This window comes from Coffea eugenioides, chromosome 5 (assembly GCF_003713205.1).
Source record: "Coffea eugenioides isolate CCC68of chromosome 5, Ceug_1.0, whole genome shotgun sequence".
In the NCBI taxonomy this organism is placed as follows: domain Eukaryota; kingdom Viridiplantae; phylum Streptophyta; class Magnoliopsida; order Gentianales; family Rubiaceae; genus Coffea; species Coffea eugenioides.
In genome coordinates, this window is record NC_040039.1 from 46,730,644 (window position 1) to 46,750,409 (window position 19,766).

The window sequence follows — 19,766 nt, forward strand, 5'->3', positions numbered from 1 at the left end:
TGGTTGAGTCACTTCCCATTTTTACTTCAATGTTTAGACGATATATACCACTATTTTTAATTAACTAACCATGGAAGCATTTAGAAAATATTTAGATTGAAAATTTTTTCCAAATCTAAAATTTCAATAAAATCACCCCATATACAGCCACGAATCCAGCCACACTAGCTAAAGTGCCAAAGTGTAGAATATGTGAGCCATTGGCTATTGGAGACTCCCTCCTTTTTACCCTATACACCTTTGCGATGAACATATTCTACATTAACGGGCCTCGAGGCCCTTGACCGCATCTCGTGTAAGGCAAGTTTGAGGTGTAGATGGAATTCGGAAAACTCTTGATTCCGACAAAAGGGCAAAAAAATATTTCCGTGTCACAAAAGCAAGAAAAATTTACCGCTGCACTGCACGAGATCAACTGGAACTAAGCACTTTAAATGGTAAAGAAAAACATGAAATGTTCAAGAAAATTTTCAATAATTAGTTTCTGAAGACTCATGATTATAGCTAGGGGTGTAACTGACTCAAATCGGCTAGCAAGCGTTCGTGAGTCGGTTTGATTAAAAATTAAATTCGAGCTCAGTCAACACTGAACTCGAATCGAGCTTGAGTTGGATTGGTGTGCCAATCGACTTAAATACTCACTCATTGGAGCTCATATATTTTAAATATTTTATATTTTTAGTGATAAAAATACATGTATGTCTCTTATATTTTTATTAGTTACTAAGATGAAATGTCAATTTTATCTTTTTTTTTTAAATAAAAAAATATTTTTTAAAATTTTTACTTGAGCTCAAATAAGTTCGAACTCGAGCTTGATTAAGCTCAAACTAGTGTTCGAACTCGAGTTCAAGATTGAATTTTAGAATGAAAGTTTGTCGAGCTCAAGATTGAGTTCGAACCTGACAAAATTGAGTTTAATTCGGCTTGATAAGACCAAAACTTGCCTTGATTTAACTCATTTGCAACCCTAGTTGTAACATTGATTTGAAGAGTGAAGGTTCATAAACTTTCGCTTTAGGATGATAAAATGGATATAAAGTTACGTGTTTAGTCAGCAGATCTAACTTTGTAGCAATGATTTGGGATAATTGTTTAAAACATCTTTCATATTTCATCAAATGAATTTTTTGTCTTTTACTTTTAAAATGGTAACTTTATATACATCAAAAAATCAAGTAGGTAAAATTTTGTCCCAACCTACGTTTTTTACCACTTTTTACCTTGAATACATCACGTGAAACACACATGATCATTTTTTTAGGGGGCAAAAATGTTACATCCTATTTGTAATTAAATAAATGACTCGATCCATATTCATTTTTGTCCATAAAAAAAGTAGAATCTGATCCGAACCATATTCATTTTTCCTAAAAAAGTGAAATCGGACTCAATTTATATTCATTTTTGCCAACTTAAATTTGTAAGGAATATAAAGTTAATATTTTAAAAAATAAAGTATGTAAAATTTTTTTTGGTGAAATGTGAGAAATGTTTTGAACGATTTTCCTGTATAGTCACATCTTTAAGAATTTCAAATTCCTTTGTATTATAATCTTTTCAATTACAAAATGATGATGTATCGTAAATGTTATGTTTTATATATTTACCTTCCCATTTTACCTATTAAGAGAAAACATAGTAGGATAGACCATGACATCGTAATGAATATAGTAATCACATCTATAAGAGTATCAAATTTTAGCTGTATTTATTCAATTACAAAGTAATGTGATGCACAAATCCCATATTTGCACTTGGTTTCCCATTTTAGAATGATAAAATGGATATAGAGTGACGTGTTGATTTGGCATAGTTACCTTTATACTAATAATAATTAATTTTTTTTGATAAAACAAGAACTTTAATAATGAAATTGCTGAATATATCCTGCACGATAGTCACTTATATAAAAATCTCAAAATTTTAGCTGCATTGCAGTCTTTTCAATGAGACAGTGATATGGCATAAATAATGGAATTATGTATCATGGAATTACCTTCTCACTTCACCCGTCAAGAGAAAACATGTTAGCATCATTTTACCTGTCAAAAGAAAACATAATAGTCACTTATGTAAAAGTTTTCACAGATTTAACTGCATTGCATTTTTTCCAATTACAGAGTGATGTGACGCAAATGTAAATGCCGTATGTTTGATGAAACTCACCTTCCTCTTATTTCAACCATCACTACAAAACGTAGTAGTAGCAGAATAAAGAGATAACATCGGCAAAAACCAAAAGAAAAAAACAAAAAGAAAAGAAATAAGTGAGGAGATAAATTACGCAAAAAGAAAAATGAAAAGATAATAAAATTACAATCCCAACAAACCCCAGAAAGAGGCAGTTACGATTTATGAAAACCCATATCCAATGTTACTCAGAAAGTAACAAAAGCCAGGCAGAAGGCTGGTGTCATCTTACGTTAGCACTCTTTTCTCTCTTTCTTCCCCCATTTTTAACGTCCCTCATCACTCACTTTAATACGCTCTTAAATTCAACCCCCATCCCATCTCTCTCTGCACAATATATTGACACACACTCGCACAGTGATATTGACATAGTAGTAGACTGCAAATTGGGTACTTGTAGCCCCTCAGCCTCTCTCCCGTCCTTCTTTTCTTTCTCTCTCACCAAAAGTACACAGGGTAGAGAAAAGCCAAAGCCACCTGTTAATACATTTACAAACCATCACCTAAAACCACTTCCACCTGTGATCACATTTGTTATAAAAACCCTTTAATTAAAATTCCCTTTTTTTGCTATTCCTGTAATTCCTTTTGTTGTTTTCCTTCCATTTCTGACCATTTTCCCCAAATGGGTTTCTATTTATTGGCTTTGTAGGCATCTGCACCGAAAATCTCACCAAGATTTTTTTTTTTTATTAAGATCACCCAAATCTGAAAAACCCTTTCTTGATTGATCTCTTATATATAAGAGAGAGAGATAAAGATTGGGTTTTTTAGTGAGGAGGAGGATAAAGATAGGAACTTTATTTCTGATTGGAATTCTTGGGTTCTGTTGAGAAAATTAGAGTAATTTTCTGGTTTTTCCTTTTTTGGGTGTTTTGGGGTTATTTATTTTAGGAGGTTCTGCTTCCATGGCTGCTGGGACAGAAGTTTCTGGTGAGACAGCGGTGGTGGAGGTCCCTCCTGTTGCTGTTCAGCCAGATGAAACAACTGCTGCTTCAAAAAATAATGTTGATTCTAATTCCAGAATGAATGATATATCTGCTCCTTTAACTAATGGTGCCAAGGAGTCTGATTCGAGTTCCAATAATTCGAATTCAAAATCAGAACTCCAAATGCAAGATATAGTTGATATGTTGAAGAAACTGAAGTTGAATCCACTGGCCAAGGAATTTTTTCCTTCTTCATATTACCGTGATCAAATGGGAGTGACTAATTTTGTGCCAGCTAATATGAATTGGGGCAATGATGGTTTCCCCAATAATCGAAGGGTATAAATTCAATTTTCTGTTTGTTGTTTAATTTTTCTTTTGGCTTCTTGATTTTATCAATTTTATTGCTTGTCTTTTATGGTTTTTTTGGGATGCTTGTGAATCTAATTTTTGCCCTGATATTTTTATCCGCAAATTTCAGTATCATTCTAGTTGTGAAACTGACACTGAAGTTGTGATTTCTTATGGGCAAGTTCTACACTTTCTGTAGCCCTTCCCTGAGTTATATTGGTTGTTGAAGCATCATGCATTGGGGTTTTAACCTATCTGTAAGTAGACAGCATATCATCAGAATGTTACTCCATGCGTGATTTGAACTAGAGTACTAAAATGGCATGCAGGAGAAGTTGGAAGATTAACATTCAATCAGTTCGGAATTAGATTATGTAAATGCTTTGTAAGGAATAATTTTTTGGGATTTCTCTATGGAAATGGGGTTTTGGAGTGAAGTTAATGTTTGGCTTGTAGTCTGCATTCATTTGGTAACATTACTTGATGCAGAGTGAATGCTTAACTTTTACCTGTCGACTTTTTCAACACAAGATATGAATTTCTAAACTTGGTCTATGATAAATGGTATCTTAGTTAGTATTTTTGTTTGTGTGCTATCCATTTTTGGTACTTTATAGGTGGATATATATTGGTTTTGGTGATCTTTCCCCTGTTTTGTTGCTAAACTAGGCTTGACACAGGGTTGTTGGTTTCTGAAGTTTGACAATTAACATTTGAATTTGTTCAAGTTAGACTGTAGGTTGACCACCAAGATTAAGTTTATATTAACTCACATATGCTAGATATTCTGCTTTGCAAGTTGTTCTTGTTGGATGGTCTTCGAAGTTCTTTCATTTGCATCCACCTATGTGTCATGTTGTAACAGTTTGATGTGGCTTTAGTTATCTAATGCACATAGGTTTTTGCAGTCAGTATGTCTGTTCCCTTAGATTGGTTATCGTCTTGGTGATAATTGCCAGCTTTATGAGCAGTGTTTGTTTAAACATTAACTATGCTTAAAACCTCTGTTCTTTTTCTTTTGATATTTTCTGCTGATTGACTTCCTTTATCTCGTCAAAGAATACTGCAGAAGCAAGAATCTGTTTGTGTTCGGTTGTGATGGCCATCGAGATCATTGTCCGTTTTGATATTCTTGTATATTATTAGCGTCGATGTGTTTCTGCTTTCGCTTGTCATTTTTCTATTTTAAATGTGTTCACTGCTTAAAAATGCTAAAGTTGTTATGGATTTGATCTTATTATCTTGATTCACTCTCCTTGTACCTAGATAAGAGTTCAATATTCTCACCATACAATCTTTGTGTTTGCAGAGAAGAAATAACTACAGTCAGGGCCGGAGGCGATTTAATGGTAGGGCTTTTAGAGCCCAAAGAGAAGATAGCATCAGGCGAACTGTCTATGTTTCAGACATTGATCACAATGTAGGAAATGATAGATGGCTATTTGGTTTAACTGTCATTTCTTTGCCTTTTATATTGTCCAAAATATGTGCTGATGTGGTTCTTAACTTCTTTAAATTAGATAACTGAAGAGCAACTTGCTGCCTTGTTTAGTGGTTATGGCCAAGTAAGTTACTGGCTTATTTCAATTGTTGGCATTAATGGTGCAATCTTGGACGTTAACTAAAATTTAACAAAAAATGAGACTGTATAAGTTAAAATTGACTTGGGTGTTATATGCTTATGTTTTTTCTTTGTTTGGGTATCCTTTTTGTCTTGCAGGTTGTTGATTGTCGAGTTTGTGGTGATCCTCACTCCCGCCTTCGCTTTGCTTTCGTTGAGTTTTCTGATGAATGTAAGAATGTTGTTTCATCAATATTTGTTTGTCAGTATAGCTGCCCACGCATTTGTTTAACTTTATACCTCTGACATGTTATATGGATTTAACTTCAACAGACTCTGCTCGAGCAGCTCTTAACCTTTGTGGGACGATGTTAGGATTTTCTCCAGTTAAGGTGTTACCTTCAAAAACTGCTATCCTTCCAGTGAATCCTACATTTCTCCCAAGGGTATGAACAAAATCTTTAGCATTTGCTGTTGCTAGTACGAGTACCTTTTTGCAATATGATTTACTCAAAATGTATTCAAATTGTGACTTTGACTTCCTTTGACTTTATGGATTCTTTCTGTATAGTCGGAGGATGAACGCGAAATGTGTGCTAGGACAGTTTACTGTACAAATATTGATAAAAAGGTATATCTTCAATTCTTTGTACTGGGATATTATAAATCTTGATGTGGTATTACTAATTCATGTATTTTCATAAGTGTTCTTTATCATGCATGGCTTATTGCAGATTGCACTGTCTAGCTTGCGAAGTTGTTGCATTTGTATGACCTGATTGTATTATTTGTCTTTGATGAAGGATTAATGAAGTTTGTCCTGTACAGGTGTCTCAAGCTGATGTCAAGAACTTCTTTGAAACTAGATGCGGTGAGGTCAGTAAGATGCAAAGCACTTCCTCCTGTATTATGGTTGTTTTGAAGTTATCAACGAAGGGATCCTCTTCATTGACCTTAGAAGTTATTTTGTTACAGGTTTCTCGCCTGAGGCTTTTGGGAGACCATGTGCACTCAACTCGTATTGCGTTTGTTGAGTTTTCTATGGTATGTTTTGACGTACCATTTTTTTACCTAAAAATTATGAAAGAAGGGAATTGTGAATGGAACATTGGATTTGTTTCCTCACTTTTCTGTTTCTGCTAATGTAAATAGATCACTATCCATCCTTTATTCTTTTGCATCTTTTCTACATGCTTCAATTTGTATGACTGGGTTTTGGCGAAGTGAGATGATGAAATGTGGAAAATCATTGGTGCGAACCTGGCTTGTACATGCTTGAATCTGTCACTCAGACAACTGTAGATTTTGCTTTATGATAATACCTCATTCTTTCCATGTCTTTCACCTAACGAAGTCACTGACCATTAGAACAATTTATTTTACTTGTTTTCTGTTGTGCAAGCTCTATTCTGATGTATTATTTTTCATACCACTTTTATTAGCTCCTTTTTTTTTTCACAAATGTGCATAGCAATCTTGTTTTTTCAGACTTTGGTATGTTTCAAGGAATGTTTTAACATCTAAGTTGACAGATGGCCAAGTATTATGTTCATTGAGCTGGTGTGAGTTGGAATTTCATACTTCATGAGCTCATGTTGCGCAAATATAGTGCATTACATGTACAGTCAGATTGTTCTCCTTATTTCCCCGTCCCCTTGAAAGGCTGAGGATGTGGAGGGGAACATTTATCACTTAGCCACCTTATTAAGGATTTTTCCCTTCCTCTTCAGATTTATGTTTGGGTTGAAGAATACAAATTCTTGAGTTGATATCTTTCTAGGTTCTTTATGGAACTGCCTTCTGATCAAATTTCTCATTTTGAGTGACTTGCACTACACTCTTAACTATGAACAACAACAATAGATGCTAATTCTTTTGGAACAATAAGACTCTCTTCAAGTGATTAATTCTTGTTTATACCGTTAATTTCTGCATTTTGTATTTCTTTAACTGTGCTTAAGTATATGTGACTGTACGAGTGCTTAAGTATATGTGACTGGACAGTGTAAGAAGGTGTGCAAAGTGAAATTTTGGGTCCTCAACTTGAAGCTTGTTTACTAAACCATGTTTGATAGTTTTCAGGGTCTTTTTATGGTTTATGATGCAATTATTCCACCAGTTATATTCTACAGAAGAAACTTTGCAATTATCCCACCAGTTATATTCTATTTATTTGTTTATTTGTTTGTTTATGTCGATGATGAGAGAGGTGGGCATGGGACATATGGATACATTAGAGAGGCTGAGAATTGAACCATTGATCTTCCAAGCAGGCAAGCTTGGAAGGCACTTGGCTATTTGGGAAATTCACTGCAGTTTTATGTTATTTTTTGTTGAGATGATAGATATTACTTAGGCTTCCTGCAGGTTCTTTCTTGTTTTGTGTTTTGAAAATACTTATTCATATATGTTAGTTTCACTATGCCTTAATACCAGACTGAAGTTAGTTATATAGTTTTAAGAGAACAAATTAACACTAGTTACCATAGGGTTGTCTTTTTTTTTTTTAAGGCAATGTTAAAATTTGGAAACGTTTTTTGGTAGGGTAAATTGGAATTCAAAGCATGAAACTAATCAGTTTTTGTATGGTTACTTGAGTTGAAGGTACTCCAAAACTTTCAAAATAATCTGTCCTATTATCAACCTTTTTGGGAATGCCAATATATCAATGATATGACAAATGCAATGTCTGAGATGCATTTGAGACATCATTCATTTGTTCTTGTTTTCAAGTCAGAAGTTCATGGAAGTTAGCAAGTCAGGTGTAGAGAAAAGCAGCTGCTAACAAATGTTAAAGAGGAAGATGACTAACTTGACAGATGCTTATGAATAGGATTTTTATTGCACCGACAAATGAAGTTGATTCTGTTGGCCTGTCTTTGTCAGTTTTTTCCAATTATGATTTTGTCTACATATTGATGCAGATTCTTATGACATTTTTCATCACCTTCCGAAATCATTTTCATGTACCATCATGATGGTTACTAGATGATGAAGTTAGAACATCTATACTAGAGGTGAAATATATAGCACATTGGAAAAGTAATGCGTTCTTTAATTTGCAGGCTGAGAGTGCAATTGTGGCGCTGGACTGTTGCGGTGAAATACTGGGGTCCCAGCGCATTAGGTAAAGTTATCATTGGAGTGACAAAATTGCCAAAGATTCTCAGTTCTTGAAATTTGGCATGTTAATATGATTCTGACATTGTAGGGTGAGTCCTTCAAAGACACCTGTTAGGCCCCGCATTCCCCGCCCTGTTCTGCACTAGCTGATCTTTGGAACCAAAGATTGGGAGGGACTTTAGCGCTAATTTTGTTGGAAGAGAAGTTTGTCCTGATGGAGGAGGGGTGAAACACGCCTTCCTCATTGTATTTCCATCTTTCTGGCAATAGTACCTTTTTTCCTGCTATCAAGCATCTCTCTTAACTCTCTGTTTAATCAGTCTTAAGGATTGTCGCAATCCTGAGCACTTTTACCAGAATGGATGATGGATTATTTTGTTTCCGCGATTATACAGAAACAGCGTAGTCCACATTTTTGATGATTGTGAGTAGAATTCTTGCATGTTTATTTCTTGCCATTGTGTCCTTAGAGGATACCTGTTATTTGTGTGATGCCACATAGTTGCTTGCTACTGCATATGATCTTTTTCCATAATGGAAAAGAAATGATTAAAGTTCTGTAGATATGAAACCACTGGTTGAACTTAAAATGTTAAATCTCTGTCGAATTCACCCATTCGCTATCTAGGAAGACGGTTCTATTAATGTCCTGCATAAACCAACTGTTGAATGCTGATATCCGTAGCTAGTCAGTTCCTGTAGTAAAATTCCTGTGCTTGAGACCAGACATCAGGACATGAAAACCCTCTTAGCTTATTTTGTCCAAAAAAGATCTGTAACTCTGTAGCAGTAGATGGTGGTAAGGTATGTTAGTGCTCTTTTTGCTCCTCATCTTCCATCCCAATGGGTCATCTAACTGGTGAGGCTCGGGGTATTTGACTCGTGATGGACCTTACATAGTTCCAATTTAGATGAGTTATTGTACTCTTTCCCCTGTTGGAGCATATTTAGATCAGCAATTCTAGAGGCTTGTCCAAAAGGCTGTAAAGCGAGTATTCTGTCTTGTCAGTCATCGCCTATGGTTTGAATCAGCTATAGCTTCAGAGACAAATATAAGCTGCTGGTCAATCACCGGGGCTCAGCACCCTTTGACTCTACAACAAGGGGTGGGTGGCACCTGCTCGTGGCGTGGGTGAGGAAGAAGCCAGGAAGAAAGGAAGTCTTGACTCTGAGGAGGGAGATTGCATTTCCTATTGTTTGCTCCTAGTTCTTTTGATCTTGCGTGCTAGATTGTGCTGCAGCAGCTAATGTAGGAATTATCTGTACAGAGTTTCCTCGAGAAGAAAAGTAGTAACAAGGAGAGCTGTAAACTATTGATTCGATCATTTGCCTAGTTCTGAAAACAACCGGTTCTAGAAAGTAAATGCTCCTCGTCTTTGGTGATGAAGCTAAAGATTTCGTGGAACTTTGCATTGAAAATAAGAAAACATCAACGCAGGAATAAGTTCCAACTTTTCAAAACCTTGAAAACGATTGTGGATGGAACGTAATAAAATCTGTTCACACGAGATTTTCATCTTCAAATTCAATACTGAAAGTGTTTTTGGATAGCAAATTATTGTAAATAATATTTGACCTGCATTAGAAGTATATTTTTCGTCTATTTTTTTTTTATCTCACGTACATCACATCATAAAAAGTGTTACATAAAAAGTGTTACAGTCAAATATAATTTTCATATTTTTCCGGTCTTTTTATTTGATTCTTTTGTTGGACTTGAGGGCAACAAAGAACCTGAAAAATGATGGAGACGTCTTGATTTGGCCACATTAGCTGGCTACTTCGATGTATGCATGAAGCGGTCTTAGTTGACAGCCCGCGTGGTCAATTTGTCCGTAGAGCACAAAAGCGTGGCTCTAAAAAAGAATTAGGGGACCATGCATATTAATCTTCTTGGACCCCAAACAATAAAGAACTCATTTTGATGCCATAAGAAACAACGCTTTCTTCTGACCAGTGTATGAACACAGGTCCACTTGTGCAACTTTTTCTCCATTTTATATCTCTTCAAGTCACTCGTAACTTGATCAATAATACACACCGTCGATATATATTTGTATTTAAGTTAATACTTTATCACTTATTTTTTAAAACAAGTTTTATTTAAAAAATTGGATGCCATTTAATTAATTCAGATGTTCTATTTTTTTATTATCAAACGTGTTAAACTTTGAATCCATTAAATTTAAGTACTGAATTGGATTATCAAATAGGAGCTAAGTTGGACTTTAGAAAAATTGAACCTCTTCTCTCAATTACGAATAACATTAATTTATTGACATGAAATTCATCCGCCACAAAATGCAGCGACATCATCATCTCTTTCAATTGATTAGTAGATGAGATTCACTTATTTTCATTTTCTCTTCAAAAAATATGGATAACTTCAACCATTATACTATTTTCAGCTTCATGATTTCTTCTTCTTGTTGTTAAACATGCAAAGTCCACAAAATTTCAGAAGGTTCATGCATGCACTTCTTTTTGTTAATTGTATTAAGGGTAAGGCGCATGCACTTCTAATATCGTTTTTTCTGAGTTCATACTAGCTATTAGTAGTTAATTAGACACTATATATGGATCAAACCCGTAATAAGAGAAGCTGTTGTTTGTTGAATTAATTCGAGGAAAGTGCAGTTGATTAACATAACCAAACGTAGTATTAAGTTGCTTGCAAGTTGTCAAGTGACTCAACTTGTGGCTCTGGTTTTGGTTCAAAGCGTATAGTAATCCCACCAGCAAAGGGGAGGGCAGAATGACAAATGACTCTCTGATTTTCAAATGATTAATTACTGTCATTTAGGACCTCGTCATGAAATTTAATTATGTTAAAATTTTTTATTTTCCTGGATTTCTTTCTTGAGGGTGGAGGGATTTATAAAAGTTTTCTTTTTTTTTTTTTTTTAAAGATCTTCAAGAAACCGTGGCAGGCAACTCTATTGACTTGTGCAACGAGGGTGGCAATGAATTTGGTAGGAAAATAAACGAGAAACTGTATTACTGTTTCTTCCACGCATACATTAGGACGACCTTTTCTGATGTTTCAGCCCGAATATGTTGTAGTCAGAGTGGATCTCATTTGTGTGACTGCCTCAAAACTTCTACATTAATCCACATGAAATTTCTTTTTGTTTTCCAATATTTAACTGCTTGTTTTGAAGCTAACATCAATTTCTAGAACTGGGAATTGGTAGATTTACGCCAAAACTAGCTTATGTCACCCATAAGATAGTCTGTCATCCTTAATGAAGACTCTGTTTTTCTCTCATGAAATACGTTTGTGACACAGGCTGATCTATTCTGACCCTAATGCTGTACAATTTTCATTGCTAATAGCGCCAGTCATCATTACATCAAAGGTTTAAGATTTGAGATGGAGGGGTGTGGACACAATCGCTTTGATTGCAATTTCAAGCGGCTAAATTAAATCATCTCTTACTTTAGGAATGAAATAGATTGAAAATTTTTACTATTTGATCTACAATCTACATTTGTGCTATAACTTGAGTGGTCCATATTAGGACTGCAAACGAATCGAATCTCACGTCAAACTTGAGTTCGAGCTTGACATTTTGAGCTTGTCGATCTCGAACTTGAGTTCGAGCGTTGTCAAATTATGTTAAAACTCGACTCGATTACATCGAAACTCGATTCGATCGAAACTCGATTCGACTCGACTCGTTAACACCCCTAGTTCTTATAGATAAGGATCACCCCTCTTTCAAGAAACCTACTAGTATCTCTTTTTTTTCCATTATCCAAAATGAAACGTGCATCTACCCCCAAAAAAAAAAAGTCTTGTTGCACAAGATGTAGACTTCAGAACTTTCTATTCTCAAGCATGGGAAAGGGGTTTCATTCTTGTTTTTTCCCTTTTAAGTTAGGGCTGCAAGAAGTGATTTTGTAATCCAGTTTTAGCTGTCCACGTCTTATTTGTGGAATTTTGGTTCTGCGAAATTAGCAGGAAGCGTAGTAGAGAAATTGAACCACGTGCGCAGTCTCAAGTATGTTTGGATAAGAAGTTACATTTTAGTCCGCTGCTGGAAGGTAGAAACTAGAAACAAAATCTTTTGATTGCCGTTTAAGAAACGTAAACAAATAGGTCGTCTAGATAAAATATTCCCACACACATGCAGTTAATTATTGCCCTCATGCCATGATTTATTTTAAAACTCATATTCTATGCTGACCAAAGTAGTCAAATTCAGCAGCTTTAGAGCATATAGGAGGAGTAATTTTTGACTGATTAACGGGATTTGATTTAGCTCTAATCTGGCCACTAATTTTGTGGGAGTTGTCAATCCTAATATCCAACATTATGGCCACATCTTGAGTTGGATCATTTAATTGACAAAATTGACTCTGGAGTTTTGAAGAGTTCAAGTTACAGAATTCCTTTTTTTTTTTTTGGCTCATTTTGGAATTACCTGCATCGAGAATTTCACCCTAGTCGTGAGGCGAGTGGCCAAGGATTTAACTCCTACTAGATATATAAGGATTCAAACTCGGACAAGGGGCACAAACTGTTGCAGGTGCAACCGTTTCTGTCGGTTGTGTGTATTTTTCACTGTGCATAACTTTGATTGCACACGATGTAACTTTCTTTGCACACGACGTAATTTTAGAACAAATTTTTATGGATCCCACACACGGCGTGAATTTCACCCTTCATACTACATTGAACTATAAATGAGGGATTACTTACATATGCACATCATTCTTTCTATGGTAGATATTTTTGGGCATTTTACGTAGACTTGTAGTCATTGTTAAGAACAAAATTTGAATGGTTCCTTCGTCTATACTCATGAATTGTTCAAGTTTCCAAACATCTAGAAATTTGGTGTGAATGATGAACAATGAATCCGCTAGACATGAAATCATTGATCACGTTATAAGAAAGTGTGGCTGAATACTAGTGGCCGCTAATGTTTACTTCATATCTTTTTCAAAGTTTAGTAGAGTTATAAACATGAAGAACTAACCATACAAGCAATCGCAAATTATCATTCCCGAACAAGTTGAGACGCTAAATTCCACATCTGTGAACAAAAAATAAAAATTGATGACTCCATTTCTTGAAGGAAGACATATTAGATTATCGTACAGAAACAGAATACTATTTCTTAATAGTATTTTGTTGACCACCCTATAGTCTATTCTTTCGTGCCTATAATCTACTAGCATCTGTTTTTGCGATAACTTTTTATATATTGATGGTATAGCGATTTTTTTAATACAAACAATTTATGTCACGTGTATATGATTTGAATTTTAAATTTAAATTCTTGTTACATAGTATGATCTAATCCTGCTAGTATAAAAAAAATTGTATGGAGATAGTGTACATAAAACTTTTTTTTTTTTGGGCTGATGGGAGATAAAACATTGACCGGAAAACCTTTGTGCCCTGAGAGAGAGGACTATCCGCAACTTGCATCGTCTTCAATTAAAATTGGGCTTCTAACTATTCCTAGTTTTAAAATCCAAGAGCCGTACTATTTCATGACTATGGAAACAATATAGTAACGGTAAAAAACAAGCGATAGCTGCGAAGACAAATTGGTGGCGGTCAAAAGAAAATTCCCTTTTTTTTCTAACTACTTTGTTGTTTGGTCCAATTAAAAAAAGGTAAATTATACGATTGGAGCTGGTATTGCAAAATGATACACAAATGATTTTTTTTAGCATTTTAATCTAATGAAAGATTATTAAAATAAGTCATTCTTTTAATTCTCCTCTATTAGAGAATATCAACGATGAAAAAAAGAAAGAAAGGAGGATCAACAGTGAAACTCCATCTAACCCTAATTAACTCATCTGTGTAACTTGTATTAGTAGTTTATAGGTATGCTGTAGGTTATCTACAAAGCTTTATTGAGTAATAGACTCAATAAAGTAAAAATCCTAAGGAATTAATGCCTGAAATTTTTCAAAAATAGTTTTGAAAAAACTAATTTGTTGACAAAAAAATTAATAGAGAAAATAACTAGAGATGAGCTTATATGCTTTTCCAATATAGATGCAAAATATTTTCTTTCTGAATATCGAAAAATGTTTCACAGTCGATAACTGAATAATTAATTGTTGAAATTACATTATGGAAAAAAAAAACTAAATCAAGAACATGAGCCCCAATACTAAAATAGACCAATAAGTACTAGCACTTGTACAAAAGCACATGCAACAATTTAACATACAAAGTGGAGGCTCTAGCTTCTTAATCCTTAATGAAAAATTCTATAATCACTTTTGAGAACCATTCCATCAATTTTTATCTCTCAATGATGATGGTATTTCAGATTTTAAACGATTGAAAATATTACAATTTAAGGATCAAAGTTACTTTTTTGTTTTAAATGTAGGTAGGGTGTCTTGAAACCAAAATTCTTCATTTACACTCTCTCTTCCCCGACCCCGACCCCAACCCCAACCCCAGGGTATAAACTTAACCTAAGGACATGATATTTAAAAGAGAACCATAGAATCTCCCATAATTAATATGGACTAAGCTTGAACATAGTCCCAACTAGTTTAGCAAATTAATTTCGGACTTCGGTTTTGACCCGAAAGATGACCATGTAACTTCCTGGCATCTTGCTTGCTTAAAATCGTGGTTTGACGCTTGACCGAATCCCTCTGGTCCTTCTAGACTGCTGCCCAATTTTACAACGGTCAACTATTTCATCCAATACCCCTCAAAAAAAAACAAAAGATATCTCAACTGTCAATATTGAGACACGTACATGTTTCAGATTCACTATAAAAACCCACCACTCGTTTCATCCCAATCATCAATCATCACAAAAATCCTCAAACATCCATATTCTCAACTTTCACAAACGTCACAAGTTTTTCATATCATCCCATCCCACAAAGAAAAACCAGCAGCAACTTTTTAATTTCATCACTATGTCTGGCTGCTACACTACTAGAGACCCTGTGAAGGTAGTGATAATCAATACACAGTACGTGGAAACTGATGCAATGAGCTTCAAATCAGTTGTTCAGAGGCTTACTGGGAAGGATTCGAAAATCGAAATCGACCCTTCTTCTAATTATTCTTCTGCTTCAGGTTTTTATGGTAATAATAAAGAAGATCATCGTCATCAGCAGCAGCAGCAGCAGCAGATGACAAGATATGGATCTGCAACAGGTTTACAAATGTCGGCCAATGTTCCAGTTATGTCTCGAGGGTTGTCGTTTAAGGATTTCGATAGGTTGCTTAAGGAGTTGCCCCCATTGGACGAGCTTTTCCGGCTGTGTCCAGAGTAGTATGCAAGAACTTTTCCATCCTAAAAACGAAAAAAAAAAAAAAGCAAGAACTTTTCTTCGCAAATACATTGCATTTACACATATCATGTATTCGTTTATTCTTTCTTAATGTAGCAAAAATGCTATCTTCTTTTGTGTAATTATCTTTCATGTGTGTATGAGATCTTCTCTACAACGTTTTCAGCATTTTTAGATGTGTTTATGAGTGGTTAGGGTGGAAGGGGCGGCGGAAGGCGGCGGGATGGAGGTCATAAGCCTTCTCGCCGCGAATGTTTAACCTATTGCTAATATCTTTTGGTGGCTGTTTAATATTGGTTAAACACAAAAACAGATGAATTTTTTATGCAATTAGATGAGTAAAATGGTTAATTTACGGCGGGATTGATTTTAGCTGTAGAAGATAAAGCACAAAATATGTTAAGTTTGCTACAGGCTACATGTACCAAAGGAATAGTTAATGGGTTTATTTGCCACTATGCATGTGCTAAATCAACTGTTTGTGGTATTGCTGAAAAAATAAACTGTGTAACCATTGTAACCAAAGCTATTTTTGAAAAAAAGAAAATAAAAAAATCATTTGAGTTTTTAAAATTTATCTTCTTTGTAGTTGATACAATTATTGTAATTGACTATCTATATAAATAGGACCTTAAAACCTTTTAAATAATATGCAAACTAATTTATGTTCTTATGTGCAAACAACAAAAATTTATTTCAGTTCTTACTATTTACGGTAAGAATTCATCATGTTTCATACACAATCAATGTATGGATCTTTGTATGCTAAGATGTTATGATAGATAACATACATACCAGAGAGAGAGAAAGAGAGAGAGAGAGAATTTGGATTATATGGATATCTATATATCATGCAAGATTCATGAAAATATACAAAAAGAGAATTTAAAATTTAAATGGATATTATATGTCATGCAGCCTGGTCTACATTAAAACAATTTTACATAAAGGTGTAGGAAAAATCAATCCATAAGTTTACGCATATGTAACCTATATTTATGGAAAATTCATCACTAAATAAGAGATAAATTATTAAATATTTATTGGCTTACGAAATAAAAATTTGTACAAACATTATAACAAATTTTTATTTTTATTTTTATTTTTTTTTCTACTCGGGGGGTATCCGGGCTTCGAGTATGCCGGACCCGAATAATCCTCCTGAGACCCGAGAGGAGAGGCCCATCCCTTCGAACCGGTAATCACTGGGACTCGATTGGGAGAGAATGGACAACGGGACCTTAGGAGGCTTTCCGAGATCAACCGAGCTTTCTAGGAGGGGCTTATAACAAATTTTTATTTGTTTGAATGGAAAATATGAATATCTAACAAATGAACAGTATAATTTCTAATCGGAAACCCGTTATAAACGTCAAACCCACATGGGAACCTCAAGAACTATATATATATATATATATATATATACATATATATATGAACGTAACACATAGCACAACGGAGCTTATGTGTAAGCTTCCAAACCACATGGTAGTCTTGTGTACTTTCTCTTCTGGCCTTTTTTTCCCCATCGAGGAGCTCACATTCTTGAGATAAAATCGCTTGTATCCGTATTTCTTTTCCCCCAACTAACAGAAAATTGGTACTCAAAAAAGCAAGATAAGGAGGGGCCTGCAAGCAATTTGGCCATTATGTCACCAAAGTACAAGAAGAATAAGTCCGAGGGCGCATGCATTTGGTGAACTTTGGCAGCCCAGAATATGTTTGGTGAAACTGTAGAATGCTCTGCCCCTAGAGTTGCAACTACAAAATGCTGATTCTGATCTAAGTCAGTTAGGTGCATCATCTCATTTCTGCCATAAAACATTAAAAAGAAAGGAGATATTCGCCCAATCCCTTCAAATTCTCCATCTTCTCCTATACAGACAAGAATATACATATCCATCCCTTTTTTTTTTTATTTTTAACAAGTGGGCTCAAACTTAAATTACGAAGCCAATTTGGTCAAAGTGTCACTGCTGCCAAAATACTTAAATGGTCTAAATGCAGTAATTTAATCTATCTCTGGAGTTTTGCAGGTCATTAGACTATTTATATTGTGGTTAGGTTTCATTAGGCAGGACAAACTCCCGTACCAAAGCACAACAGGCAGTATTTGCCAACGTTGAAAATATATAGGAGAGGAAGCAACTCACAAATAAGGAAAAGTTCAAAGAGTACCCTGATTACTTCGTTAGTTCAACTTAGAGACATAGGCAACAGCAACTGCAATGCATTTGGGCCAAAAAAAAAAAAGGGAAAAAAATGAATGGGAGCATTAGAGCATAGAATATAGACATAGGCTATGTATATCCAAGTTTTTGCATGTTAGTTTTGTTGCCCTTTTTGGCTTGTCAATTGCTAATACATATGGTACTTTTTTGAACCCGAAAAGGGACATTCAATATCCAATATCGTAGATTGAGTTTAGTTTATTAAACACATTGTACAAGTAGAGGACAATTGGTCTCGTAATCCTCTTAACAAATTGGGTGAACTAAACACCACAAGGCTGAGAAAAGATGTAGTTGGTACCGCATGATCATTAATTAATCACATGATAGGAACTAAACGTATATTTAACCATCTTGATAGACATTCCTAGTTTCTAAAGCAAAGACAGGAGTCACAAGAGATCTTGATTTTGGTCAACCAATTTAGTGTCTGATACAATGTGGTCCAAGTTATAATAATTGGAGACAAAAAGTGACCATTTCACGGGCCATAGCTCTCCTTTTAGACAAAAGTCATGCCATTGTTTGAAAGGGTCCATGCCATGCCCAAAGCACATTGATGAGTTTGGGTAGTACGGCCACCAAGATGGCCTCACAAAAATGTTCTGTTTGGATAGGAAATTATTTGCGATAATTTTGTAAAAAAAAAATACTATAGTATTTTTTGATATGATATATATGAGGCACAAAAGTGATTGAAAAATGAGTTTTGGATAGTACGGCCATCAAAATGGAAGGTTTAACGAAATGGCCTCACAAAAATCTGTGCGGTCAAGCAATCAAATGAAGCTTATGGACTCTTACCTCTTTTAAGTTCGACCCTAGCGTACTGATATTTTAGGGGAAAAAGACGGGAATAAAACATTACCTCGCAACAAATTTTTCTTTTCTTTAACCATTCCAGTCGTGGATCCAATTCTTCCTCCCTACTTTTATTCTTCTCTACATATGTAGTAATTCATTCCTCTATTATCCTCAAAACTTCAAAAACAAGGAAGCATGGATTCAATTCTGATTAAAACTGAGAAATGTTCAATAAACCTTGATTAGTTTGCATGATGTGCTGATGAAAATCAATCACGTTACTTGCCAAATTAAAATAATCATGTACATGCCAAACGTCGCGTTGGAATATGGGATCTCCAAAACACAAGTTATTACACTAAAATTTTATTCTGCCACGTATTTATTTATTTGAATGAAATGAAGTTGGAGAAGATACTTATTAAAGTGCTGTACAAAATTAAAGTTGTTGCACCCTCTTTATCATCATTTTCTTGAACATAATGTAAGTTGTATGAACGATTGGATTTTCCTCCTATGCAAACAGTAGAAAGGTTATAAAATCGAAAAAAAACAAAACAAAATGACAAAATGCTTATAGTACTTGGTCTAATATTTTGATTGCATTTCAAAACTCAATAGCATCATCATGGCACTAAAGCTTAAAGTTAGATTTCGCTCATTGACTTTAGAAAGGTGAAGTTTGGACAGTAATTTATTTGAAATAATTTTTTAAAAATATATATATTGTAGTACTTTTTAATATAATGTATGTGAGATAAAAAAATAATTAAAAATATATTTATAATATAAATAAATAAATTTATGTAAATAATTCACTGTCCAAACAAAGTTTGTGATTTCGTCCTACAGTTTCTTATGAATGTGTAGTCCAATCAATGAATCAACCAAAGCAAAAACTCCCAAGAGGGAAAGCAAAGGACCACAAACAAACAAGGAGAATAGGAGAAAAGCATCATGCCTGCACCTGCTCATATCAGCGCATGCATTACACTCGCCATAGTCAGCGCGTGTTCTTAATATCCTGTCTCACACACAAAGCCACAATACTTGCCTTTGCCCACCTCTCCCGCTCTCCATGGATTCTTTACGGGTCTGCTACTCCACCCATTCGTGCTTTGCTTTGCTTTGCTTTGCTTCTGTCGAGTATACTCCACATTTTCGTATTTCGAATTTTATTATTGTTGCAAAAAATCATTTTCAAAACCCTCCTTTTCGACATAACCATCTCCCTCTTTACATACCATTTCACGCCGAAAGTGACCAAACCAAACAAACAAC

The 19,766-nt window shown here is 34.8% G+C and overlaps 2 protein-coding genes across 2 annotated transcripts; both read left to right on the top strand.

Annotated features, from left to right (window-relative positions):
- The first annotated feature begins 2,504 nt into the window (after positions 1–2,504).
- LOC113770717 (polyadenylate-binding protein-interacting protein 8-like) lies at positions 2,505–8,610 on the top strand. Its single transcript, XM_027315276.1, has 10 exons — positions 2,505–3,461; positions 4,783–4,893; positions 4,994–5,038; positions 5,194–5,266; positions 5,368–5,480; positions 5,606–5,665; positions 5,863–5,910; positions 6,010–6,078; positions 8,100–8,161; positions 8,246–8,610. Exons 1-10 carry the CDS (start codon positions 3,102–3,104, stop codon positions 8,301–8,303), a joined length of 999 nt encoding a protein of 332 aa, XP_027171077.1. The 5' UTR covers positions 2,505–3,101; the 3' UTR covers positions 8,304–8,610.
- A 6,357-nt stretch (positions 8,611–14,967) lies between these two features.
- On the top strand, positions 14,968–15,572 carry LOC113772326 (VQ motif-containing protein 10-like). The gene has a single exon (XM_027316919.1). It carries the CDS (start codon positions 15,070–15,072, stop codon positions 15,430–15,432), a length of 363 nt encoding a protein of 120 aa, XP_027172720.1. The 5' UTR covers positions 14,968–15,069; the 3' UTR covers positions 15,433–15,572.
- Positions 15,573–19,766: the final 4,194 nt, after the last annotated feature.